This window comes from Brachyhypopomus gauderio, chromosome 13, assembly GCF_052324685.1.
Source record: "Brachyhypopomus gauderio isolate BG-103 chromosome 13, BGAUD_0.2, whole genome shotgun sequence".
In the NCBI taxonomy this organism is placed as follows: domain Eukaryota; kingdom Metazoa; phylum Chordata; class Actinopteri; order Gymnotiformes; family Hypopomidae; genus Brachyhypopomus; species Brachyhypopomus gauderio.
In genome coordinates, this window is record NC_135223.1 from 1,959,873 (window position 1) to 1,986,597 (window position 26,725).

General features: G+C 42.9%; 1 protein-coding gene across 1 annotated transcript; it reads right to left on the minus strand.

The window, feature by feature from the left end:
- Nucleotides 1-1,203: 1,203 nt before the first annotated feature.
- Nucleotides 1,204-25,252, minus strand: LOC143473282 (uncharacterized). Its single transcript, XM_076970183.1, has 4 exons — nucleotides 24,970-25,252; nucleotides 22,102-22,161; nucleotides 4,259-4,358; nucleotides 1,204-4,068 (listed from the first exon to the last, which is right to left on the minus strand). The coding sequence occupies exon 4, from the start codon at nucleotides 4,064-4,066 to the stop codon at nucleotides 3,029-3,031; it is 1,038 nt and encodes a 345-aa protein (XP_076826298.1). The 5' UTR covers nucleotides 4,067-4,068; nucleotides 4,259-4,358; nucleotides 22,102-22,161; nucleotides 24,970-25,252; the 3' UTR covers nucleotides 1,204-3,028.
- Between the last annotated feature and the right edge of the window lie 1,473 nt (nucleotides 25,253-26,725).

Below are 26,725 nucleotides of genomic sequence, written 5' to 3' on the forward strand. Positions count from 1 at the left end.
AAAGGATTCTGTCTCGTCCATCGCCTTGCGCCCAACGTTACAACAACATTTTAAACTTTTTTAAAACTGTAAAAACACTGGGTAAACTGTCAGTGACACAGACTAACTGTAAATAGTCACTGACACTGGATAAACTGTCCTTCTGTTTTTAGATTTCCGATTTGACTATCGTCGTTACCGGCACTGTCCGACGCCAAGTCGTTTTACAGTTAGTTAGACCGAGCACGCCTGCGTGAATTCAGTGACGAGGCGGGGGTAAAAGTTCACTAAAAAATCGATCTTTGGACGTACGAATCGATAATCAGATCATCATATGCGAATCGATTCTGAATCGGAAAATCGATTTTTTCAACACAGGCCTAATGAAGACTAATTTCCAAACAGTCTTGTTTACTGACGTGCAACCCTGGATGGTCCAGATGGATGGAGTAGTGGATGGTTGGTGGATGGGCACCAGGTCCCAACAAGGCTGCGACATCAGCAAGGAGGTGGCTGAGTCATGTTTTGGGGAGAGAGCTGGTAGGCTCCTTTAAGGGTCCCTGAAGGTGTGAAAATGACCTCGGCAAAGTACATAGAGTTTCTGACTGACCATTTTTTTCCATGGTACAAAAAGAAGGACCATGCCTTCCAGAGCAAAATCATCTTCGTGCATGACAATCCACCATCTCTTGCTGCAAGGTATACCCCTGTGTTATTGGCTGCTATGGGCATAAAAGGAGAGAAACTCATGAGGTGTGCACCATCTTCCCCTTTTGAGCTTTTTTTATTTTTGAAGAATATACTGTTATAATTGGGAAGTTTGTGCAAAAAAATTCAATTTATAGTCTAACGGGTGATGACTTATTGTACTGGCTCATTTGCATCGACCATTTAGAAAAATCATGGAAAAATATAATTTGCATAATAATTTAGAATGCGGTGTAAAGTATATCGTCCTGGTGTGCTGATCTGTACTCCAACATTTGACCAGTTTCTTTGAATGGATCAAAGTCAATGTAGGCTATTGGAGACAGATATTATTAAACGTACCAGGGGGAGTATCATAATGCAATCACAATACAGTGTAATTCATACTGTATAAATACAAAGTGGTATTTATTTTCAGTATATTAGTTACTACCAAGTAATGTTTCGATTGTTATATGTTCAAGACTTCCAAGAGTGATGTGAGTGTAACAAACTAAAGACAAAAACACTAAAAGGTCTGTTTTTGTAGCATTGCTTTTAATCTGTCTCTAGAGCATTTACAGACTTTCAGAAGAGTCAAAAACACCAGCATGGTTTCCATGGAGTCCCAGTTAAAACATTTATGCACATTTCACATCAGCTTTAGTCACATATTAAAAACTAATTAAACTATTGAAACACATTGAAATTTCAGGCCTAATATTTTTACAGGAATCCAAAACACACCGTAACTTGTATGTTCACTTTGCAAGCAAGTGGTCCATGCTTTCTGTCACGGAATAGAGGTGATGCTGATTTTAACTAGGGTGTCATGTCTAGCTCCGCCTCCCTGTCAATCATGTATCACTTTTTAGTCTGTTCAGTCATGCACCGTGTTACTTCCCCTTCAGCTGTGTCTCATTTGTAATTTAGTTCTGGTATTTAATCTTTGGTGTTCAGTCTTTGTGGGTTATTGTATGGTGATGGTGCATATTATAGTGAAACATATTGTGAAAGTAAAAATGATGGTGATCGTTTGTGGTCTTGTGCAGTCTGTTGTGTATTGGAAGTCAGATTTGGTTAATCTTTCTATATTTCTGTTTTGATCATGGCTTCTCGTGTCTGTAGTTGTCCATTTGTGTAGTTTGTTATCCACGTTTTAGTGTTCTGTTATATGTCAGGTTGCTGGTTAAGTCTGTTGTCTTTAGGTCTAATGATTAGTTGGTCATATCTGTGTTAGCCTGTTAGTTCCGTTAGTGTTATCATCTCTCATTGTGCTCGTGCTGTTCGTGTCTACTGTCAATTTGTGTGGAACCCCGTATGTTCAAAGTAAAACCAGTTTCTTTTTTAACCAATCCCATCAGAGACTGTGTCCGCTTCCTGATTGTGCTATACTTGCTACGTCACAGAATAATCCACCATTAAAGGACAGTGAAGGAGCCTTATGAGGTGAGAACGATTACAGTTATCTTCCAATGCGTCTCTTGTCTGAGGACTTGATTAAACAGGTTAAGGATGGTGAACCGTTTGAGCTACCCTCCTCGATTTGTCCGTCCCACGAGTTCAATGAGGAGGATAATTTGGAGGGGTTCATTCTCCAGAGCATACAGATTTTTTGAATTTGGGCTTGTCTCAGCCGAGAGAGGAAATGAACACCCTCTATGGGTTTTTTTTAACTTCTTAGAGCATGATTTGGCAAGAGTGGACCCACGGTTGGTTTTGAATTTGGTGCATTCTCTGCTCCCGAGGTAGTTCATTTCGTTGCCAAACGAAAGTTGTTGAGCGGGGGGCGGCGGCGTAACACTCAAATGGGTGGTGAACGTAACACTCGTCTGAAAATAAATTCTCCGGTTTAAAATATAGTCTCCCGTTAAAATTTTTTTTGGCATTTGGGTCCGTATCCAGTTAATCAGGAATGTGATTGGGTCCGGACAGGACGGTGTTCGGGTCCGGATCCGGACCGCGGTCCGCCATTTGATGATACCTGGTCTACAGCAGTACAGTGCTCAATAGGACCTGTTCCAGCTCACGTGCCCCTGGAGGCACCCCTAGAATCCCCAGAGGTACCAAAACATTCTTGGGGGTATGGGGCATATTTGTGGTTTTTCGTATATTCACCTCTGTATTATTATCCGGTAACGTTTGTCATGTTCCAATTACCAACTACTATCTCTTATGTGCCGATCCATATTTACACTAACAAACTAATCTCATTCTTAACCAAGCAGGGACACTTATGTATGTGAATACCAGCCTGCATCATTCTGTACTAATACAGTGCAGTATTAGTGCAATACAGAAAATGTACAGTTAGGTAGAACTATAGAAGCATCGGACTTCCCTACTCCGAGCAAGGATAGGCCTATGGCTTCTGTCCTGTGTGAATGCGCTGGTGTTTTTTTAAACTACTCCGTTGAGTAAAACTCTTCCCACACTCTGAGCAGTGATATGGCTTCTCTCCTGTGTGAATGCGCTGGTGCAGTTGAAGATTACTCAGTCGAGAAAAACTCTTCCCACACTCTGAGCAGTGATATGGCTTCTCTCCTGTGTGAATGTGCTGGTGTTTTTTGAGACTACTCTGTGTAGTAAAACTCTTCCCACACTCTGAGCAGTGATATGGCTTCTCTCCTGTGTGAATGCGCTGGTGCAGTTGAAGATTACTCAGTCGAGAAAAACTCCTCCCACACTCTGAGCAGTGATATGGCTTCTCTCCTGTGTGAATGCGCTGGTGTTTTTTGAGACTACTCTGTTCAGTAAAACTCTTCCCACACTCTGAGCAGTGATATGGCTTATCTCCTGTGTGAATGCGCTGGTGCTGTTGAAGATGACTGTGTGTAGTAAAACTCTTCCCACACTCTGAGCAGTGATATGGCTTCTCTCCTGTGTGAATGCGCTGGTGCAGTTGAAGATTACCTTGCTGAGTAAAACTCTTCCCACACTCTGAGCAGTGATATGGCTTCTCTCCTGTGTGAATGCGCTGGTGCTGTTTAAGACTACTATTTTCAGTAAAACTCTTCCCACACTCTGAGCAGTGATATGGCTTCTCTCCTGTGTGAATGCGCTGGTGGTTCTGGAGATGACGGTGTGAAGTAAAACTCTTCCCACACTCTGAGCAGTGATACGGCTTCTCTCCTGTGTGAATGCGCTGGTGCCGTCGAAGATTACCCAGTTGAGTAAAACTCTTCCCACACTCTGAGCAGTGATATGGCTTCTCTCCTGTGTGAATGCGCTGGTGTTTTTTGAGACTACTCTGTTCAGCAAAACTCTTTCCACACTCTAAGCAGTGGTAGCTTTTCTCCTTTTCCATGTTTACTGATTTCAGCAGTCTGACATACTCCTCACAGATAAATGTGTTTATGTAGGTAAAGTTTACGTGTTTAGGAAAGTGGACAGCATTCATTCCTAGAGGAAAAGACATTGCAAATTCATTGTGAGACATTCATTCTAAAGCATGGGTTAAAGCAAGAAATTTTGATTTGACTGAATTTTTTCTGGCAAAAGACAATGCCACCATGTGATGGGGTCAGAGACCTGATCCATCACCTGGACTGCGTGTATGAGTATGTATATATGTGTAGAGGGAATAACTCACTGGATGTCCTATGTCCTCAGGGGAGGAGGGCTATCTTCCAGGGCTTCCCTGGTGCTGGCCGGTAGAGCCCACGGTCATCAGCAGAAAGGTCCTACTGAATCTGTAGGAGGAGGACAGGGAAAGACAGGAAGTTATAATCTTGCTGAAATGTGATATATAGCAAACAATAGCGTACAATCATGTTTGTGTATATTGTATATGTTTCAACAGGCGATGTATGTAGTCCCGCTCCAATGGAGTTGGTAGAGCGTAACAAGGTTGGGGGCGGGGCTACTCGTTTAAAAGCCGAGCATAGGATCTATCAAGAGAACTTCCCGGGGGTAGCGAGTGTGCCCCGACATAATGCTAGAACTTTTACTACACGGTTTTACTGATGTTTTATCTGATCTGAGGGACTATGTACACGTGTATGCTGCACTAATTAAAAATCATGGGTGAAGTCTACTCTTGGAGTCAAGCCTGATCTTTTCGGGGAGATCCCTGGTCTCTTCAGAGTGTATATCGTTGTTATATCTACCCCCATGGCACCCCCACACAGCAATTACTGAAAATGTGGTGTAGTTGGGACACAGCCTGTTTTGCAAAATTCTACACAAAAAACACATTTATAAAGTATATTAATCTAAACAGCCTAATCTAAACAGTGTAAGGAGACGAGAGAAACAATGAAGCGACAAAATGCAACACCCGAGCAATAAATGTACATAAATGTTTAGATAATGGAGTTATCTGGGGGTCCTCTTCAAATTTAGTGAATCCTGGTGAGTTTTAAAAGGTATGAAGCTCTCTTGTTTTTATCAGATTTACTATCGCAAAAACATAAGCAGTAAGATTTAAAATAAAAATAAAAAGATTTAAAATAGAAAAAAAATTTAAAGTCCAAAAATGGCAATTTAAATCACACCACTGAAGAGAGCCTTTAAATACCAACAGACAGGGTTGCAACTACATACTTTCTGAGGTGTATGCAAACATACTATCGGCGCCCCCTGCACTCCACCCCCCACCCCCCACCAACTCGGCAAATAATTTTCTGACATCGATTTGGCGCCCCCTCTAGTGCAGCGCCCCTATGCGTCGCATACCATCAGGTGAGATCCACTCTGAGGAAGATAGATACTTCCAAGGCTGCGGGGCCGGACAAGGTTTCAGGCAAAGCACAAAAATTATGTGCGGACCAATTAGCAGGTGTATTTCTGGACATTTTTAACATCTCCTTACAGCAGGCTGTAGTCCCCTTCTGCCTTAAATCATCTGTTATTGTACCTGTGCCTAAAAAGTCAGCAATAACCTGTCTCAATGACTACCCACCAGTTGCTCTGACCCCTGTGATCGCAAAATGTTTTGAGAGACTCATCCTGAGACATATTGGGGACAGTATTCCACTCAGCTTGGACAAACACCAGTTTGCCTACAGGGGTAATCGTTCCACAGAGGATGCCATCTCCATTGCACTCCACACGGGCTTGTCTCACCTGGAGCAACCTGACACACATGTCAGGATGTCATTCATCGACTATAGCTCCGCGTTCAACACAATAATCCCTCATAAGCTGGTGGCCAAACTCTACAATCTAGGACTGTCCCCCTCACTATCAAAGACTAACATGGTCGTAGCGCTAGATTCTTCGCTATTTAAATATTTCTTTTTAACCGTTAAAACTGCAGAGGACCAAAACCGGTTTTTGAAAAAGTCCCCCCCAAATTACGTCCGTGAGGTTAAATGTACTAAATGTTAGCTTACATTTCAAATCATGTTTAGCTGAATAAACATGTTATCAACCTCTTTTAATGTACAGTATGTAGGCTTACAAATTCATGTTTAACTGAATAAACCGTTGAACACGAGTAGCCTACATTTTATTGAGCATGTTTTTTTTCTTCAAGAAATTGAGTGAATTTCTTAAAAACTTAAGAGTTTGAGTTGGGATCAAAACTCAAAAATCGAGTGCAGCAAGTTGCCTTGAAATTTTGAGTTTTCTCAACTTTTTCTTTTTTACAGTGTACGTAATGTCCGAAAATCAGAAGGCGGGATGCCCCGCAAGTCAATCAAATTACACCGCCGTCATCCATCCAGTGCTGATGAGCGCAAGTGAGAGGATCACAGTTCGGCCTCAAAACAGATAGCAAGCACACACATGTGGTTTATTATTATGATTTGATAAATTTTTTCTCCAAATAAGTCAAATAACAAAAATCCGTCGTGGTGATGGAGAACTTTAACCCATATTCTAAAGACATTCATGCTGAAGACCATCAGAAGACAGTGCTAGGCTTCATTACTGCACTAAAATGAAAACAGCTGTCTATGTTGTGATGCGAGTCTCTCTCTGTTTGGTTCAGTGCCACTCTATGTGCCAGTCTATAGGAACTTTTATTTAGTAGGGCTCATCAACTTTGTGCCATGTTTCCAGGTAGACTGAAAGTAAAAAGGATGTTGGCCTCTTTAGAAAGCGCTCCTGCTAAAAGTGTGCAAAGTCACATGATCCACAAAGGACATTTTTTGTACGTACGTTGTTAGAGAACAGTGACTTAAATCTGGGCCCTAATTAACTGCAATAAAGAAAATACTGAGACAACAGTACAGCTTTAGAAACGCAATAAACTATAACAGTACTACTAGATAACTAGTACTAGACAACTTCTTAAGCAAAATAAGGTTCCACGGGTCCGTGTTCCTCGGAAGCGGAATTTATTAACGACGCGCACGAGGGCATCAAACAAATGAATCGAGACCTCAAACCACACAAAACCAACAAAATTCTATAAAACAAAAATAGTCACTAGCAACATACACATCAATCAGAAAAGTAGACCAGTAATGGTTCATAATATCGTTTTATTAAATGCACATTCATATTACTCAAACAGTATCAGCAGCGCAGACACAATCAAACCAACTGGCACGGCAGCCTAAATAATGACAAACAATAAACTCACCCTCTCATAATCAGGGAATTACTTGAAAACGAAGTCCATTCTTCTGTCCTTTTGGATGAAGTGGTTGATGGCAGGGTCATACAACTGATCCTTTGCTTTTAAACCCATTAACAGTTCTTTCTCAATTGAAATCAATGCCAAATTTGACAGACGGGTCTGTCCAGTCGTGTTCCACGTGAAGGTTTTAATGCGCTTGAGTGCAGAGAATGATCTCTCCACAGAGGCAGTGGACACAGGGATGGTCAGGATGAGGCAGGTGAGGGTGTACACCTGTGCCAGGCTGTCTTTCAGTTCTTTCTGAAGAAGAAACTGGTGAATGTCAGTCGGGCTTTTTACCCGCAAAGTCAAACATGCCGTACATAACACTGAGTTCCGTGTGAAGTCGGTGCTGGTCAAAATACTCATCGTAGCTCTCCATCAAACTCGAAAGTGCAGCATTGGGAAACCGGTCGCTATAATGCCCAAACTGTTGTGGATCCAGAAGTGCCAGGAACGCTTTTTGTGGTCACTAAAGCGGTTGGAAATCTGCGCTAGGAGGCTGTCAATTACACTGCTGTGGAACTCCCTGTACCGCGCGCAAATGTCTCTTTGAGCACCACGGCCACATGGAGGGCCAACCAAAGTCTCGGTCTTCCGTGTAGACTGTGTCGAACGTCTCTTTCTCCCTTTTAATTGTTGTGTATAGCTCATCCACTCTGGCCAGACAGAACTGGATATCGAAACCTTTGCTCTGGAGAATTCCAAACACAACATCCGAGTACTAGAAGATGGCATGGAAGGTTTTCAACTAAAAATTTAAATCAAAGCTGGCAAGGAGGGTGAGGAATCCATCGGCGCAATGGACAGCGTCATTATCAAACTCTGCGTGCTGGTCTATGATGTGCTCAAATACCTAGGAGAGTTATACAGCTTTTATCTTACGGGAAAAAACATACTTTTATTTGCATTTGTTTTTGTCTTTAATATCAATGCTATCCTCTGTACTTTACATGTTTTATAAATGTCATTTCATTCAATATATAATAATAATGTTATAATAGTATTATTATTATTTTGCATATTATCATTATTATTATTATTATTATTCTACCTCTCGTAATTCCCTTGCCTTCTCTGCCACTGTACAGACCAGACGAGAATTGAATTGCCAGCGAGTAGGAGCTACTCATGGAAGTCTTCGCCTGCAAATATCATCCAAACGTTTGGTGCGCTTTGATGAGCGGCTGAAAAAAGATGCCAATCCAGAGAGATGTGAAAAAAGATCTTGCACTCTCTTATCTTGGAGGCTCCTTGTGCCATCACAAGATTTAGAACGTGGGCATAGCAGTGAACAAAGAGGGCTTGTGGAATTGTTTCTTTCACTTTCGCTTGCACCCCGTTCAAACCAGATGCCATCACAGCTGTTCCATTGTAACACTGAGCGAGCACTTTGTCAACACAGCCATAATTCTGCAAAAAGTCCAGCAGTCGCGTAGCTATGGCCTCTGCTTCCCTGTCCTCAGTCACATCTTCAAACTTGAAAAAACACTCTTTTACTCCATTCTCAGTGACATAACGAAGCACATGTGACATCTGGGCCACGTTGCTAATATCTGTTGTTTCATCCAACATAACAGCCACAAAAGGAGCCTTCCTCACCTCCTCCTTCATCGGTTAGGACTCCAGTAACAGGGCTGATCAGGTCATTCTGGATTTTCGATGATGTGCCGCTGAACACCGTTGATGTGGCGCTGTCTTATGGCGCATTTCCACTAGGGCCTGCTTGGCACGGTACGGTTCGGTACGGGTCGATTCGCAACGGAACGGTACGGTCGCGTTGTGTTTCCATTACAATGGTGGACCACCCCAATGTGGGTGGAGTCGCTGTTGGCGCGCGGGTTGTAGTGTCGTGACATCATTTGTATGCGACCACAACACCGTACAACGATGGACGAGATGGCGATAGAAGGACTCGTGTACCTTGTGCTAGGGCTATGGCTTTTATTCCGGAAACGTGCAAATGAAGCGAGCAAGAGAAGGTTTCAGTTAGCGAGACGCACAACACAAGAAAAGGAGCGGAGACTTCTTGTGACCATACAGCAGTATCAGGCCGAGGACAACAGGAGAAGGAGAAAAAGACGTAGGCTGGTAAGCTAAGCTAACGCTAGTTAACATCGGTCTTTCTCCCCGAAATAAATGTGTAAAGTGTTTAAAGCTAACGCAGTAAAAATTCTGTGTGTGTGCGTTTCAGATGGCTTTGTTGTTGGCTAATAGCCGTCGCAAACGCTCAGTGTGGACATTCCGACGAGCGTCTCAGTGGTGGGACGTTATTGTTCCTGAGTTCACGTGCACACAGTGGCTACAGAACTTCAGGATGTCCCGAGACGCGTTTGACTCCCTCAGCAACAAATTGCGTCCAGCCCTGGAGCGACAAGACACAACTTTTCGAGAGTGTGTGCCCGTACACAAAAGAGTGGCAATAGCACTGTGGAAGCTTGCTACGGGCTCGGAGTACAGAAGCATAGGCCATCTGTTTGGAGTCAGCACTACAACTGCGTGCAGGTGTGTGCAGGATTTCTGTGCTGCAGCAGAGACACTACTGGTACCTGAGCAGATTCGTTATCCAGACGAACGGCGATTCAGGGATATGGCGGAGTACATACAGACTAGATGGGGACTCCCACATTGCGTGGGTGCTATTGATGGCTCCCACATACCCATCATTGCCCCACGACTGTGTCACACCGACTACTTCAACCGCAAAGGCTGGCACTCAATAATCCTCCAAGGTGTAGTCGACGGAAAGGGTCTCTTCTGGAATGTAATGGCTGGAATGCCCGGGAGTATGCATGATGCTCGAGTGCTGAGACTGTCCATGCTGTGGGAGTTGGCCACCCGGGGAAATCTATTTCCAGCAGGTGTTAGGACAACCAGTGCCATGCCCGCTGGCTATTACATCCTTGGAGACTCTGCCTACCCCTTACAAAAGTGGCTTTTGAAGCCATTTCAGGACACCGGAAACCTCACAAAAGAGCAGCAGATCTTCAATCAACATATCAGTCGCACACGTGTTGTTGTTGAGAATGCTTTTGGCAGACTTAAGGGTAGATGGCGCTGCCTTCTGAAAAGGAATGACTGTGACATTCAACTTGTTAAATCAATGGTGTTGGTATGCTGTGCTCTGCATAATTTGTGTGAAAGTTATGGAGAGACATATGACACTACATGGAATGTACCAGCTACTGCTGCACAGCAGCCAGTGGCAGCAATGGCTGAGGGTGTGGAGGGGTGTGATGGTAGAGATGCTCGCAATGCACTGATGCAATATATCTGTCATAACAGTTAAATTGTTGCCCTTGCCTGTTTGATGTACACAAAGCAATAAAGCTGTGATTGTCAAACTCATTATCTGCTGCGGATTGTTTGTAAAGACAATGAACACACCCGGCATAAAAAGCATCAGTCATACAATCAAATGAAATCAAACTTTATTAAGAAATATATAAATGTTGATATTTACAAAATATGTAAATATAGTAAGAAAAAAAGTTTTGAAAAGTGCAAAAAAGAAAATTACCCAAAAAAAAACTGTTAAAATATTTTCATTGGTGTCGGTCTCGCAATGTTTTTACAAGTTCACCAAACACCCCTAGGAAAGCCCGGTTGAATGATGCATTTTCTGCCAACTCCGCTCTCCTCAGCTCGGCTTCTTGTTCACGAGCCTCGCGAGAATCACGGAGCAGCAGCTGGATGTGCTCCTCGCGCTGCTCATGTATCTGTTCATGCATCCGCACATCCTGCGCCTGCATCTCCTGGAGATGTGCACAGATGTCTAGGTCAGTCTGGCTCCTTTTTCGCTTGCCTAGACAAAAAAAAAGGGTAATGGGAGTTGATTAGTAAAACTGAAATGCACTCGGTACTCATGCTACTCCGGTGCTTCACATGTTTTTTTTGTGCTCCTCACCTGTGTTGGGCCGACGGACAGGCGTTTGTGATCCAGACGGTGTAGAGACCGCTGGTTCCGTGTATGATGCGGGCGAGGCGGGAGGTTCCAAAGGGGTGCTCGCCCCGTCAGTGGAAGGGGAATCTTGAACGTAAAAAATAACAAATATCAAACACAAGCATTCCCGTGAAAGCAACAACAATATAGCGTAACTGCACAAAATGTGTAGCACGTCATCGCTGCTCATGCTTTGTTAATGGCTACAGCTAACTAGCAACTAGCTAGGCTCCACGCTATGGCTAAGAGCTAACTATTGTACAGTAGTGACTGTGGTGGTAACATTAACTACAAACACAGCTCTAAATTCCTGCGTTCACAATAGATGCGTTCATATTACGTTCATATTACATTCATATTACATCTTTTGTGAGCCTAGTAGTAAAACTGTGAAATCACAATACACTCACCATTCTCCGTGGCCTCCAGCACCGACATCGCAGTGTCCAGCACGTTTTCTCTGCCATTGCTGGCTGGCCGGTGACCGTATATAGCATCCATCTGCTGGTACCACTTCCAATCTTTGCGGTTTGCACCGCTGCGTGCATTGTGATCCTTCACCGCCCGGTAGTCACTTTTGAGCTTTTTAAGCTTGGACCGACACTGTAAAACGGACCGCTGGTAGCCATGAGTGGCCATTAGCGCGGAAACCTCACTAAAAACTTTTATGTTTCTAGTGGCCCCGTCCAGTTCGCCCTGGATTTTTTGGTCGCCTATTATTTGCAGAAAGGTTTGTACCTCGGCGTTCGACCAGGGAACATTCTTGTGGTCCTCCATTCTTCTCTCCTCGGGTTTTAAAAATGGCTGAGGAGTCGATAGTGGATAGCGGAGGAGTCGCTCTCCTGACGCAACCTGTGACGACACTCCCTGGCCAATCAGTGTCATGCTGTTCCTCCACGTCACAGAACTGTACCGCTTCGGAACGGTTAGAACCTCAAGCGAGGCGGTACGAAAAAAGTACCCAAAGGGGCCGGCTCACAGGGGCCTGGTACTAATGGAAACACTCACAAACCGACCCGTACCGAACCGTACCGCGCCAAGCAGGCCCTAGTGGAAATGCGCCATTATTCTGACACTAAATCCAGCAACTCCTGTTTCCCCAAGAACAACATGCAGTTAATACTGAAAAAAAGGTAACTGATCAAGTCCAATGAACATGTAGCGCCACCTGTAAAAGTCCGTGTAAGTGTATGGACTGGTGTGAGAGCACGCACAGGAATATATGGATTTGTCAGTACTGTAAGTGTGCAATCAGAGCTTCTCTGAAGGTGCTTCATCGCCTTCAAGAAGCAAGCAAAGCTTACTGATAGGTCTCTGCAGCACATTGGTCTTTGTTTGCACCAACACGCTTCGCACAAGACCTTTGGGGCCAGGCAGGGTCTTAACCACCCTACCCAGGGGCCAAGAATTCCTAGGTGCTGCTGGATCTACAAGCACCACAATGTCATTGATTTTGAAATTCCTTTCAGTGTGGAGCCACTTCTGTCGTTCTTGCATTAGTGGAAGGTATTCCATAGTCCACCTTTGCCAGAACTGATCTGCTAGGTATTGGACATACAGTTGTGATCAAATTTATTCAACCCCCAATGCTGCGAAGGGTTTTATGGAATTCAGTGCACATTTGTAATTGTGTTCATAATGAAATCTTACAAGGACTTGTTAAAGAACTAAATGCAACTAAGATAGCATCAATTTTTTTTGTCATAAAGTATTAAATGGCCTTTTTGTGATTTCTTCATTGACACAATTATTCAACCCCTTTACGACTACCACTCCTAAGAACAGAGGTTCATTCCAGTGTTTTCCATCAGGTATTGAAAACATCTGTGGATGTCAACGAGCAGCAATCAAGCATGATAAGCACCAATTAGGCAGATTTAAAAGGACTGTGATACTCAGCTCCTTCTAGACATCTACTGGTGTGTTTCCAAGCATGGTGAAGGCAAGAGAATGGTCCCAGAAGACAAGAGAAGAAGTTATTGCTCTTCACAAGAATGGCAATGGATATAAAAAGATTGCGAAGTTGTTAAATATTCCAAGAGACACTATCAGAAGTATCATTCGCAAGTTCAAGTTAAAGGGCACAGTGGAAACGTTACCTGGTCGTGGCAGAAAGAAGATCCTGACTGCGACTGCTGTGCGCTACCTGAAGCGTAATGTGGAGAAAAATCCCCGCGTGACTGCTAAGGAACTGAAAAAAGACCTGTCAGATGTGGGCACTGAAGTTTCAGCTCAGACAATAAGGCGCGCACTGCATAACGAAGACCTCCATGCCAGAACGCCCAGACGCACCCCCTTGCTGACTCCAAAGAACAAGAAAAGTCGACTGCAGTATGCCAAAAGTCATGTGGACAAGCCACAAAGGTTTTGGGACAGTGAACTGTGGTCAGATGAAACTAAATTAGAACTGTTTGGGACAATGGACCAGCGCTATGTTTGGAGAAGGAAGAACCAGGCTTATGAACAAAAGAACACCTTGCCTACTGTGAAGCATGGCGGGGGGTCAATTATGCTTTGGGGCTGTTTTGCTTCTAATGGTACAGGAAAGCTTCAACGTGTGCAGGGTACCATGAATTCCCTTCAGTACCAGGAGATCTTGGAGGAAAATGTGATGGAGTCAGTCACAAACCTGCGGCTTGGGAGACGTAGGACCTTCCAACAGGACAATGATCCGAAGCACACATCCAAGTCCACTAGAGCATGGTTGAACATGAAAGGCTGGAACATTCTAGAGTGGCCATCGCAATCACCAGACTTAAATCCAATTGAGAACCTCTGGTGGGACCTAAAGAAGGCAGTTGCAGTGCGCAAGCCTAAGAATGTGACTGAACTGGAGGCTTTTGCCCATGAAGAATGGGCTAAGATACCCATAGGTCGCTGCAAGACACTTGTGTCAAGCTATGCTTCACGCTTGAAAGCTGTCATAACTGGAAAAGGATGTTGTACTAAGTACTAAAAAATAATGTCACTAGGGGGTTGAATAAAACTGATAATGATGTGAGCACAGTAAAGACATTTGTGGTTATTCCATCATAAATATTATGTTATGTTTGTCTAATTTATAAGTGCCTCTTTGATATAATTGTAAATAAGATGACTGAAATGATCAAAATCAATGTCAAACTGGCCAAAACACTTTATTTCAGTGGGGGTTGAATAAATTTGATCACAACTGTATTTCCACCGTTTCCTGCTGTACGCATCATTTTTGCTAAAGAGACCAGGAGGTGGCAACGGTTCACTCTTCAACTGCAGTAGGTGGTTTGGTGTCAAGGGTGCGAGATCATTTGGGTCACTAGAGGTTGTAGTAAGCGGTCGGTCATTGAGAATGCATTCAATCTCACAAAAGGCTGTTTGCAGCATTTTGTCGTCCAGTGTTTGTTGTCGTACAATCGAGAGAAGTGTCTTCTTAACCAGGCGGATAAGTCTTTCCCATGCTCCTCCGAAATGAGCTGCATATGGTGGATTGAACAGCCACTTGACATGGTTGTTTAGCAGGAATTCCTGAATCTTTTCTTTATCTAGCTGATTCCACGCCATTTCCAGTTCCTTCTGTGCGGAGGTGAAGTTGGTGCCACAGTCTGTTCTGATGGTAAGCACCTGACCTCTCCGACACAGGAACCGCCGGATGGCATTGATGCAAGCACTGGTATCCAGACTCCATGCTACTTCTAGATGGATTGCCCGGCTTACCAGACAGGTGAAGAGTACTCCCCAGCGCTTTACCCGTGAGCGACCACTCTTGGCCTCCACTGGACCAAAGAAGTCAATCCCCACATGGGAAAATGGTGGCAAATTGGGAGTAACCCGATCCTGTGGTAATTCCGCCATTTTCTGCATTCCAGGTCTGGCCTGCATCCGTCTGCAAAACACACAAGATCTAACAATGTGTCTAGCACAAGAGTTAGCCGAAGGGAGCCAGAATTTTTGTCTAAGTTTTGATAGCATGTGATTTCTTCCTGAATGTCCATTTTGCTGATGAATATCCCTCAGGATCAACTTAGATATATGTGATGACTTGGGGAGTATGATTGGATTCTTTGTGTTTACGGATACTGGTGCTTTACCTATCCGTCCTCCAACCCTCATGATGCCGTCGTCAATGAATGGATCCAGTCTGAATACAAGGCTATCAGATTTCACTGGTTTGTTCATTTTCATCAATTTCAATTCTGAATCCAGGTGGCAGTGCTGTTCATAACAAATGATTGCCTTTTCTGCTTCGTCCAAATCATCCACAGTTAAGCATTTTTGCTCTTGCTCACCTTGGCATGTGGATGTCACTTTGTCTCTGTCCTTTCGACTTCGATGCAGAAGGATGCGTTTGAGCTTCAGCAACCAGGCAACAGCTCTAAGTAGTTTCCTCCAAGAGGAGAAGTACTGAATCAGGGATGAAGTTGCATTAATCTCCATCTTCACACAATTGACAGTAATGGCATGTTTTACCTCTACATCACAGCTGGGTATGTAGTTCAGATCTTCTGGCATATCAGGCCAATCCGATTCCCCTCTTTTAAGCAAGGGAGGACCGTGGAGCCATCTGTTGGATGCCAAGAGTGGTTCAATATAGAGTCCACGTGAGGCATCATCTGCCGGATTGTCTTTCGAGCAGATATACCTCCACTGGTGTGCTTGCGAGAGGCCGTGGATTATTGCAATGCGGTTAGCAACATAGGTGCGGAACCTTTGGGTTTCGTTGTGAATGTATTTCAGCACAGTTGTGCTGTCTGTCCAGAAAGTGGACTTCTGAAGATCCATGTGTAGCTCTTTCTGGAGCATTTTGTCGACTTTCACAGCCAGTGTGGCAGCAGCAAGCTCCAACCTGGGAATAGTCATCTGCTTCAGAGGTGCTACTCTTGATTTTGCCATAATAAAGGCAATGTGAATGTCTCCACTGCTGTTCTTAAGACTAAGGTAGGTCACCGTTCCATAGCCGGATTCACTGGCATCACAGAAATGATGCAGCCGAACAATCTTCACCGGGCCGAAACCCTCAGGTTTTATGCACCTGTCCACTTCAAATCTGTCCAGCTGTTTCAGTTCTGTCATCCATCTTTGCCATGGCTTGTAGAGTTCTTTTGGAATGTGTTCATCCCATCCATGATTATCAATGCACAGTTTTTGCAGGATTTGCTTGGCCTTGAGAATGAAAGGGCATAGGAAACCCAATGGGTCATAGATGGAACTCACGACTGAAAGGATGGCTCGCCTAGTGAGTGATGTGCTCTTGTCGGCAACCTTGAAGGTGAGTGTGTCTTTCTGGATATTCCACTGGATTCCTAAGGCCCTCTCAAGGGGTGGTTTTTCTCTGTCCAGGTCGAGTTGTTTCACAAGCGTGGCTCTGTGACTTTCGGGTATTGTAGCAAGGACCTCACAGCTGTTACTTACCCACTTGTTTAGGGTAAATCCTCCTTGGGCGCATGCTTCCCCAAGGTCGTGCGTAAGCTGGATAGCCTCCGTCACAGAAGCCACAGACCGAAGGCAGTCATCTACATAAAAACTATGTTTGATGGTGTCAAGAGTTGTTGCACTAAACTGCTCTGAGTTGTCAACTCCTGTTTGTTTCAGGGCATAATTGGCGATGCTTGGAGATGACACAGCACCGAAAAGATGAACCTTCATCCTGTACGTTTCCAATGGCTTGCACGTATCCCCATGTGGCCACCAGAGGAATCGGAGGAAGTCACGGTGATATTCATGAACACATACTTGATAGTACATCGCCTCGATGTCGGCCATTACAGCAATCCTTTCTTCTCTAAATCTCAGAAGAACACCCAACAGTGGATTCGCCAGGTCCGGACCCTGGAGAAGTTCTGTGTTCAGTGATTTGCCCTTATAAGATGCATAGCAGTCGAATACAACTCTCAACTTACCTTTCTGCTTGTGGTAGACTGCGTGATGAGGTATATACCAGACCATTCCATCATTCCTTTGCAGCTGGCATGTAGGCACCTTTTCTGCATAGCCCTTGCTGAGCACGTCTTCCATAAATGTGGTGTACTCACTAGCGAAAGCAGAATCTTTCTTAAATTTTCTAGCTAGACCCACTGTACGTTGTACTGCCATCTGCTGGTTGTCTGGCATATTTACAGCTTCATTGCGAAAAGGTAAAGGTAAGTGATAGCGACCATTTCTAAGCACGACTGACCTTGTCGTCACATCCATGAATTTTTTATCCTCAACGGACATCTCAGTTTCCTCTTCACATTCCTTTTCAGGGAAATCATGGTTGTATTGTCTAATAAGCGTCTCTCTTATGTTCTCCAATGTGATTCGGTTGACTGTTGCAGGTCCCTTGTCATCCATAGCAGAGCAGGAATTGAGTGGACCATTGACCACCCATCCAAGTAATGTCCTGACTGCATATGGTCCATCATTTTGGCTATTTAAGACATCCCATGGTTCCATCGCCTTCGGTACGTCCATGCCGATCAGTAGCTCTATGTCAGCATCAATGCTGTCCAGGGTTATGCCACTGAGGTACGGCCATCTTTTGATGTCATTTGCTGTAACCAAGTGATCCTTTGACACTGGGATTTTGGCTTGTGTGTATACAGTGGGTAACTGAAGGAACACACTGCCATCAATGTTGCCAACTTTAAGACCTTTGAGCTCATAGCATCTCACCATTTGCTCCTGTCCCATCGTTCTCAGGGCCACCTCAGTCCTGCGTCCGCTGACGTTAAGCTGGTGCATGAGCTTGTCAGAGCAGAAAGTTGCTGAGCTGCCCGGGTCGAGGAATGCGTAGGTCATTATGGATCTGGAGCTTTTGGGTGACTCAATGATGACTGGCACAATGGCCAATGCACAGTGACTGGCCCCTGTGACATGACTTGCTGAGATGAGTGCGCTATTAACAGGCGCCTGAGTTTTAACAGTATCCTCACAGTTAATGTGCAGTAAGGTATGATGTTTACGCTTGCACAGCTCACAAATGGCCCTATTGAGGCAGTTCCTGCTAAGATGTCCCTTTTTAGACACCCAAAACAGTAGCCATTTCTTCTCAGATATTCTACCTTCTCATCATGTGTCTGTGATTTAAATGTTTTACAGTCAGTGATGTCGTGCCTATCTGAACAGCAACTGCATGTCATTGACGCTGGAACGTACTTGTTGGTTTGCTGCGTCTTAGCTGTTTGTGCTGTTAACGGAGGGTTAGACAAGGTGACAGAGGTCACGAAGCGGCTTCCACTCTTTTGAGACTTTGCACTAGGCTTGGCTCTAGAGATGGGCTTGCTGATTGGGTTATCTCTGATGTCACCAAACACTGGATGGAGTAAGATGGTAGACTGGCGTTCTATGAACTCCACAAGATGAACAAACTTAATCCGCGTGTTGTTTTGTTGGGATTTTTCATACACTGTGGTTCGCCAGCGTTCACGGAGTTTGTAGGGTAATTTGGAGATGAGCAGTTTAAGATTAGATGTTACATTCAGTTCATCCAAATGGTCCAGATTTTGCATGGCAGTAAGACATTCTCTTAAATATAGTGCATATTCAAGGAGAGCCTTTCCATCATCAAGCTTTAGTGTTGCCCAGTTAAAAGCCTTGTCTAAGTATGCATTTGCAATTTTCGTTTCATTTCCAAAATGAGTTTTCAAGAGCTCTTTTGCCTTGGCATAACCTTGGAGGGCATCCATATGCATGCAACTTTTGACGATATTCTTTGCTGGGCCATCAGTGAACTGTTCTAAAAAGTACAATCTGTCTTTATAATCATCAGTATTTTTTTCAATAGAATGCTCAAAGGCAAGCATAAACGGCTGGAATGACAAGGGATTACCACTAAATGTAGGCACATCTCTTTTTGGTAAAACGGAAAGATTTAGCTGTCTCACCATTATTTCTGTAAGGTCTCTCTGCCTGTTCAGCTCTGTGTCGGTGGCTGGAGTGGTGTTGATTCCGCCACATCGTTGCTGCTGGTTTGTGGTGGACGGCGCGATACACCTGGTGCTGCTTTGTAGATGTCGCACCGCTCGCTGGAGTGGTGTTTTAGGAACAGCCGCCACAGGTGCAAAGTCGAGGGGAGAGAGGGCAGGCTTACTCGACTCCTCCATACGGGAGTCATAATACTCATTCATAGCGTTACCTTGCTCTTCAGCGTCGCTCAATGCTTTGAGTTTGGCATTTGCCTCGTCTAATTGAGCTTGTAGTTCCAGATTCTCGCGTTTGGATTTTAATGCCATTTCTTCCATGTCGCGCTTTAATCTCAGTGACATTTCCTCCATCTCACGCTTTATCTTGAGCTCTGCCTCCTCCATCTGCAGCGCCTGAAGCGCTGGCAGTGCTTTACTCCGTGCCTCCAGAGCAGCCTTCTCGGCCAGTGCCATCTTCGCTGCAGACGAGGCCCTCGAAGACCTAGAAGTCCTGGAAACGTTAGAAACGCTGTCCTGTGGCTGTACGGTTGACTGCAGTTTGTTTTGTTCCATTCTCCAAATGTTCACTTTTTCAAGGAAATCCTCAATGTCCTGCAATTTTCCATTGAACCAGTCCGTGTCACTTTCGGTTTCATCCTCCAACAGTAATGATTGCACTTCTCCGTGTGATGTTTTAAACGACTGAATACTTAGCAACAGTGCCGTCACCTTTTCTTCAACTTGTTCCGTTTCTCCGTTTTGCACCAACAAAGTCCGAATTTCATTGATTTGTTTCGTGCAGACACTTAACTTGCCGCGGCGGGAGGCAATCTTGATCTTTACTAACTCAGCCGGGTCTTGTACCATCTCGCATTCCGACATTGTGATTTGATTTAAACGCAGTCCACCATCACTACGGTCTTTCAACCTTTAAAGTCCTTCGGGTATCGGTTTTCACACACTCTGCTTGCTTGCTTGCTTTCCTTTCTAATTTACGCTTCCATTTCGTCCTTTTTGTTTGCGCATCCACAGGAAAACATCCAACGTATCCGAGAGTAATCCTTCTTACCGTCAGGTTAGGAAGTTTTCAGACTTTGTAGTGGCGATTTCTGTCTAACGCCAATGAGGATGGTGGTAAGTTGTTCCCGACACGCAGTCCAGTAAGCACTCACAGACAGAGAAATAAAAATAGATAAATTTAATTCCTTAGTCCGGTTTTCTTTCTACAAAACATCAGCAATATTGTGCGGTCTGAAAACTTTTTCCTACTCACGGCCATCCCCATGCCCAGACAATGAGCTAACCACAATTAAATACTGGTTTCGCGCACCTGCGCATCGAAGGGGGCGTGTCTGGGGTCGGTCCGCAAGTGAACAGGAAAGTCTTTCAGGTGCAGGTCACGTTCACAACAAACAAGCTCATAATAGACATAGACAGACAAATATGTATAAAAATGCAAACGTGTCAGGTAAGTATACCACTAATTTATGTGTTTTATAAGTTACCATCCACATTATGTACAATTCACAAATATGGCTCCAACAAAGGTGTTTCACAATGCTCCGGTACTTCCTAACCTTTTCGTTATGAGCAACGACCTCCCGGCGTTGTTGTTCATCCAGCTGTAGCTCTATCCTGGTTCCCCCGAATGTTTTAAGCCGAATAGTAGCTTTTAGATGATTCGAAGCATTTTGGTGGCGATGGGCTGACTTGGGCTGATAAACTTCCCAAATTGCTAAATCCATCTTTAGCCCAAGACCCGCTCTCAACCCCAAACAGCAAGCAATCCCAGCAGTACAGCTTCTGCGTCGCCACAGTGGGTGGAAATTATCATACAGTTAAGCCCGCCCACTAAGAGGAAAGATATGATTGGTCAATTTTACTGTCATTTGAAACTGGTATTGCGCTGAATTATAACTGCTTGGCCCTCTGTAAACGAACAGCGGGCCCACCAATTACCAACATTACCAACACAGTCCTGATAGGGGGAGAGAAAGGCTCACAGGCTTCCACTTAACTTAACCCCTCACCTTCCAACACAGATTGAATAGACACGGTTGAATAATTTATTTGCTTATATTTTTGTAATTGTTTAGATGTCGATTGTCAAACTGTAATTAGATAAAATAAAATTGGATATTTATATATATTTTTTTATGTTTTAAGAATATTTTAGGCCCTCTGAGAGGGCGTAGAGGGCCCTGACGGTTCCCCACTGACTTACGTATTTGTACGTGTAGTGTGATATATTAGAAAGTTGCTGTGCATTTGCTTGAAAGTCACATATGAATTAACAAATATCACATTTTGTACTTTTAAGTTGCGGTTTTCATTTGATAATCACAACTAAAGCATTTTGAATTTGTAAGCTGCGTTTTTAAATTGAAAATCATGTTATGTTGGCTTGCAAATAGTATAATTGTGGAATATGTTGTTTGTTTACACCGTTTGGCAGTACAGTGAGTCCCAGCTTAACGACGGGTCTGGTTAACGACCGACTTTTTTTTATTTCGAGTAGCAGCAGCACAGTGTTGTGTACGATAAGCTGAGGCAGTGCAGCCTCCACCGCAGCCCATATCAGCAACGCGATCGCTCTTTCTCACACTGTACACACACACGAGAACGTTGTTGGTTTTTTCTATACTGTATTTACAATCAAATCGTATCTAAATCTAGGGTCACGCTTAACGACGAAAACTGCTTTACGACTGACTTTTCAGTCTCTAACCCCATCATTAAGGGGAGACTCACTGTATTATACTCCATAGCAGAGTTACTGTCCTGTTCAGAAGGGTCTATAACTCTGTATATGTGGGTATAATGAGATTGGGAGATACTGTGTTAATACTGTGTAAAAGGATGTATAACCCAGCCTGTGTGTGCAATGAGATTAGGAGCCTGTTCAAAGACCCAACAACAACGAAGGCCACATTAGGTATCCAAATCCAAAAGGTACAATTGGGCCTACAGGCTACCTGTAGGCTGTGTGTGTGCTTTAAACTGTTGCTTATTTATCTGGATTATACTGAGACATTTATCAGTCGCAGATTTAAAATACAACTCACCTTTTCAGAAGATCTCAAATGTCTCACTGTTAAGACAACTTCTTCAGCATTTATGTTGGACTGAAAATTATTAGAATAAAATAATTTTACATTTCAACACTTCTATTAAAAATGATATAAAAAAATAAAACATGCATGTGATGTAGCTCTAACACATCTACTTTATTCAAACTGTTCCTCAACATAGATCCCCGTGCAGGGTTGCCAACTCTCATGCAATGAGCGTGAGACACACGCATATGACTGTCTTCACACGCCATTCATCCGATTTCTCACGCTGAAAACATCTAGTTTATTTTATCTCTGATCTACATCTATGATTCAATGAGTTACTAGTTCACTCTGGCGCCAACCACTGGTGATCGATCGCTTTAGGCGCAGCAGAGAGGAAACATATAAACATATAATAATTAATGTGTCCATTTGACACCCCCCCCTCAATCAAATCTGACTCCAAGTGATTTTAAAAGTTGACAACCCTGTCCATGCCATATCTTATTAAATGCCATGTCATGTTGTAAAAGCTGTAAAAAGTGTTCGAAATCTACAGTGTAGGAGAGATAAAATAGCTTTTTTGTACAAGGGCATTTTATACTGTGCTAGCAGGCCGCATATTGTCCCCCGGTCTGGATTTTGGACATGCCTGCACTAAAGCATAGCTTCCTATAAACACCAACATAACGTTTTAGTAAAATGTATATTTGATCTCATATTGGCTGTCACTGAGATCAAATATACAATGTACAAACAACTGGAGAATATGACAGATGGGTTAAAAACTCACAGATCACTACAACCTTTACCAAGACTACATGCACTCAGGGTGACAACATTAACATGCAAGCTTCAAATAATACATTATTCCCATCATTTATTTTGTTTACTCTGAAACATAGATAAACGGTAAGAATACTGATTTGAAAAAGACAAGGGATCTTGCAGGGTAACTATTTACAAAAATAATCACCAACACCTGGTTTAGGAGTGCTACACAAGACTAGATTCCTTTAGAGATCATTGTCTATCATGCAATGGATATTTACAAAGAGAGAAACCGATTAACAATGGGAAAATAATCTGAAATCAATGGCGTAAATTGCATTTCAATGCAGGGTTGGGGAGACAATACACAGTAAACATTTTCAAAAGGAGTTCCTGGGGGGCATCAACCACTAGTTTGATTCCCCTAGTAATCACTAGTGTGTGTGTCTGTGTTCTAACTGCACAGATGGGTTAAAAGCGGAGGACAAATTTTGATTGCGGTGTAAAAATTACAATTGACAAAATACGGCACATTTACATTTTACATTTCAAGCTTCTTCCAAATGTTACTGTGCTTAGGAAAAGTACACCTGTATATCTATCTATATGATTTCACCTAAACCAGGGTTCCCACACCTTGGTTAACATCAAATTCAAGGACCTTTAAATGACTTTCCAGGGCCAACTTCCTCAAATTCAAGGACGGCAGCATTTACCTAGTGTTACCCCTGAATATGTTATCAAAAAACGATGTTAATACAATGCAAATTCAAAAGACTGAAAGTCATTTCAAACCATGCTTCCTGAAATTTTCTGTGCGTGATATTAAGCGCTGATTCAACGAAAACTTCACTCACACTCAACATGACTGGCAATTTAGCAATGCAACTGTGAGAAGGTGACATTCACGTAAAGTGGCTACACGTACGTTAACTACATACAGGAAACACTAGCTTTCGGTGCTGAACAAACAAACAAAATTCTCTACAGGAGAACGACCAAACTTTTGCAAAGTAAAATCATTGTAATTTTAAATGAACTTGTGCTGGCAAAATAATGATACGTTGAAAGTAAACAAATAATAATAATAACAAAAATACACATATGCATATACACATACAGTAGACTACATACAAAACAGAGGAGCAAAGCTATATAAGCTAATGAGATTAGAACTATAGATTTCTAGAGAAATCTGGTGTGAGATTATTCTTGCATTTTCCAAGTTTTTAAATCTACTTAATGAAGAGTAATATGAATTTACTTCATTCATAAAGAGAAAAGAAGACTTTTAACCACTCCACTTACTGTAGTGAATGTGATATTTTGCTAAAAGTATGACTACATTTATGGCATCACAGAAATCCGAATTTTTCCGCATAAAGTAAAATGGTATCAAAAGAAAGAATGTTAAGTTTGAGATTAATCCACTTTCTAGTGTCCATACAATAACTTTTTTGAATATTGACATGAAAAAACAAATGCTTCTGTAATTCATCTTCTGATTTTCAAAAGGCACATGAATCCACATCAAGTTGAAATCTTCTTTCAAGAAACATGGCTACAGGACATATCGTATTTAGTATTTTGAAATGAGTCTCTTTTACTTTAGAATATATGGGCCATTTGACAAGCCATTGTGGTTTTATGATTTGTATTAGGATGTTTCTTGGAAGAATCTCTATTATATATTTTGTTTCATACCATCAGTGATAATCTTGTTATTATACTTGAAGTCAACTAAGTCATTCACTTTTAACATGCGCAGCATAAAATAAATTAAATCGTACTTTTAAAATACTGTAATAAAACCGCACAATATAACTAGCATATAAGCTTTTATCTTTGTAACAGGAACCACTGAGCTACTAAACAAAATAACCAAATATAATTATATTCGTATAGTAGTAAATAAGTAGCTACGTTATCTGGCTGGGTTAGTTAACGCTAGAACAACCATTATGAAAACAGCTTAACACATTGAATTTTCCACCAATTTAGTCAAGACACGAAATGCAACCGTGAGATAACGGAACGAACAAAATAGTCTTGTTAAGATTTGGTTAAAAGGTGTTATTGTTACGTATTACTAAGTTAAGTACTTACAGATAGTAGTCCAACACTTCCAAACAGGAGACAATAGGCGCAACTCCACTAAACGCCCGATGCTGATATTGAGAATAAGGAAACCTGTGGTCTGCAATGTCCGATGGTGATGGTAGGTAGAGGTGGGCGGATCGATCCAAATATCGATACCAACGCTGGTATTGATTTTGAGCATTACTCGTGTAAAAAGATTAATACTCAATCTTTTTTACTCTTCCGCACGCACTAACGTGCTGTGTACGTGGATTCATCAAAGTCTCTTCTCTGTCTGTAAGTACAGCGCTGCCAACTCCTCAGTAAGGAAAGTCGCTATTGGCTGTCCTAAAAGTCACAAAATGGCGTCATCGCCTAATTTGCATTATGCGGGTTTTTGTAAAAGCGTTGGCGTAGGATCCGGGGGTGGGGCAGACGTGTCCCACCCAAACAGGTAGATTTTAGAGATGGGATTTTCGGCTCTATTTTGAGATGCGGCTCTAATGGCTCTTCTTACTGGGGAGAGCCAGCTCTTTGCGGCTCCCAAACGGCTCCCCATATATATTTTTTACATTATTAATTAAACCTAATTTTATAACATTTTGTTTCATTATTGACATTGTTAAGCACTTGTGATGAGTAAAAATGCTGCATAACAATGCTTTATAAATAAATCTTTTATTATAACCAATTATTAAATTATCACAAAATAGAACGCAATACAGCTTGGCCAATTGCCTGCCGTTTCCACAAAAAAATTGGAGACTTTTTTTTTCAGTGTTTTCCCACCACATTATTAACTGAAAGCTGTGTGTGATTGGTCAGATGTGTGGAGCACACGCTTGACATGCGGGCAGTGGAGACATTCTTTGCAGTGTTGTCCGAAACGATATGTGGTAGTATAAAGGAACACCCCTCAAAAACAGGAGAAGGAACATTTACCTGACGAAAATTAACGTTGCATTGTGTTCCAGGTTTGAAAAGTGCTAAAGTAGGCTAAAGTACTTGAAAATGTAACTGTATTTTGTTTCACAGCAAATAGATGTCTGACTGAATCGATGTGATAAAAAAGCGAATTGTTTCGAATAATTTCGAGTATAAGTATAAATATTTAAGTTTAAGGTGCTGGGAAATATTGAAAATGGTCTTTTTCAATCTTGAAAAGTGACGTACAAGTGCTTGAATTCCACCTTGTAAATGTGTATGAACCCGGCATACATAACTTTGTTCATTGCGCTGAAAATGTGCACGACCTTGCTTCGCACGTGGGTCCTCACGCAGGGGCGGAGCCACCGCGATTGCGTCATTTTTGGCGCACGGACCCTTGCGCTGGTCGCGACGCGACTGAGGGAATAAACTCTCCGCTCTCTACCACTGGCAGAAGCAGAGCAATACGCGCAAGGAGAGGGAGAGACAGCGAGGCACCGAAGGACAAATAAAAACGTTGTAAAATAATTGTGGCACTTGCAGAGCACAAGCGCAATACTGAAGGAAAAAGCGGCTCCCAAATAGGATCCTAAAACGGCTCCCATTGTGGAGCCGGTTCCAATCGTTCACTTCACAGAGCCAGATCGTTCGCGAACGACACATCACTAGTAGATTTGTTCCACCCAAAATTTAAACCACAGAAAAAGTGGAAACTGTTTAAAAACTTTTGTTCTAAAAGCGCGGTTTGGCAGCGTTCGCAATTCACGCGCTGTGTTTGTTGTTAGCAACTTGTCAGGCGCTTACTTTTTTAAGGCTTGTGTTGAGATGCCTGTTCAGAAATATCCCGCACTCATAG

Excerpts from the sequence above, each read along its gene's own strand:
- LOC143473282 (XM_076970183.1), bottom strand. The coding sequence starts at position 4,066 with ATGAATGCTGTCCACTTTCCTAAACACGTAAACTTTACCTACATAAAC.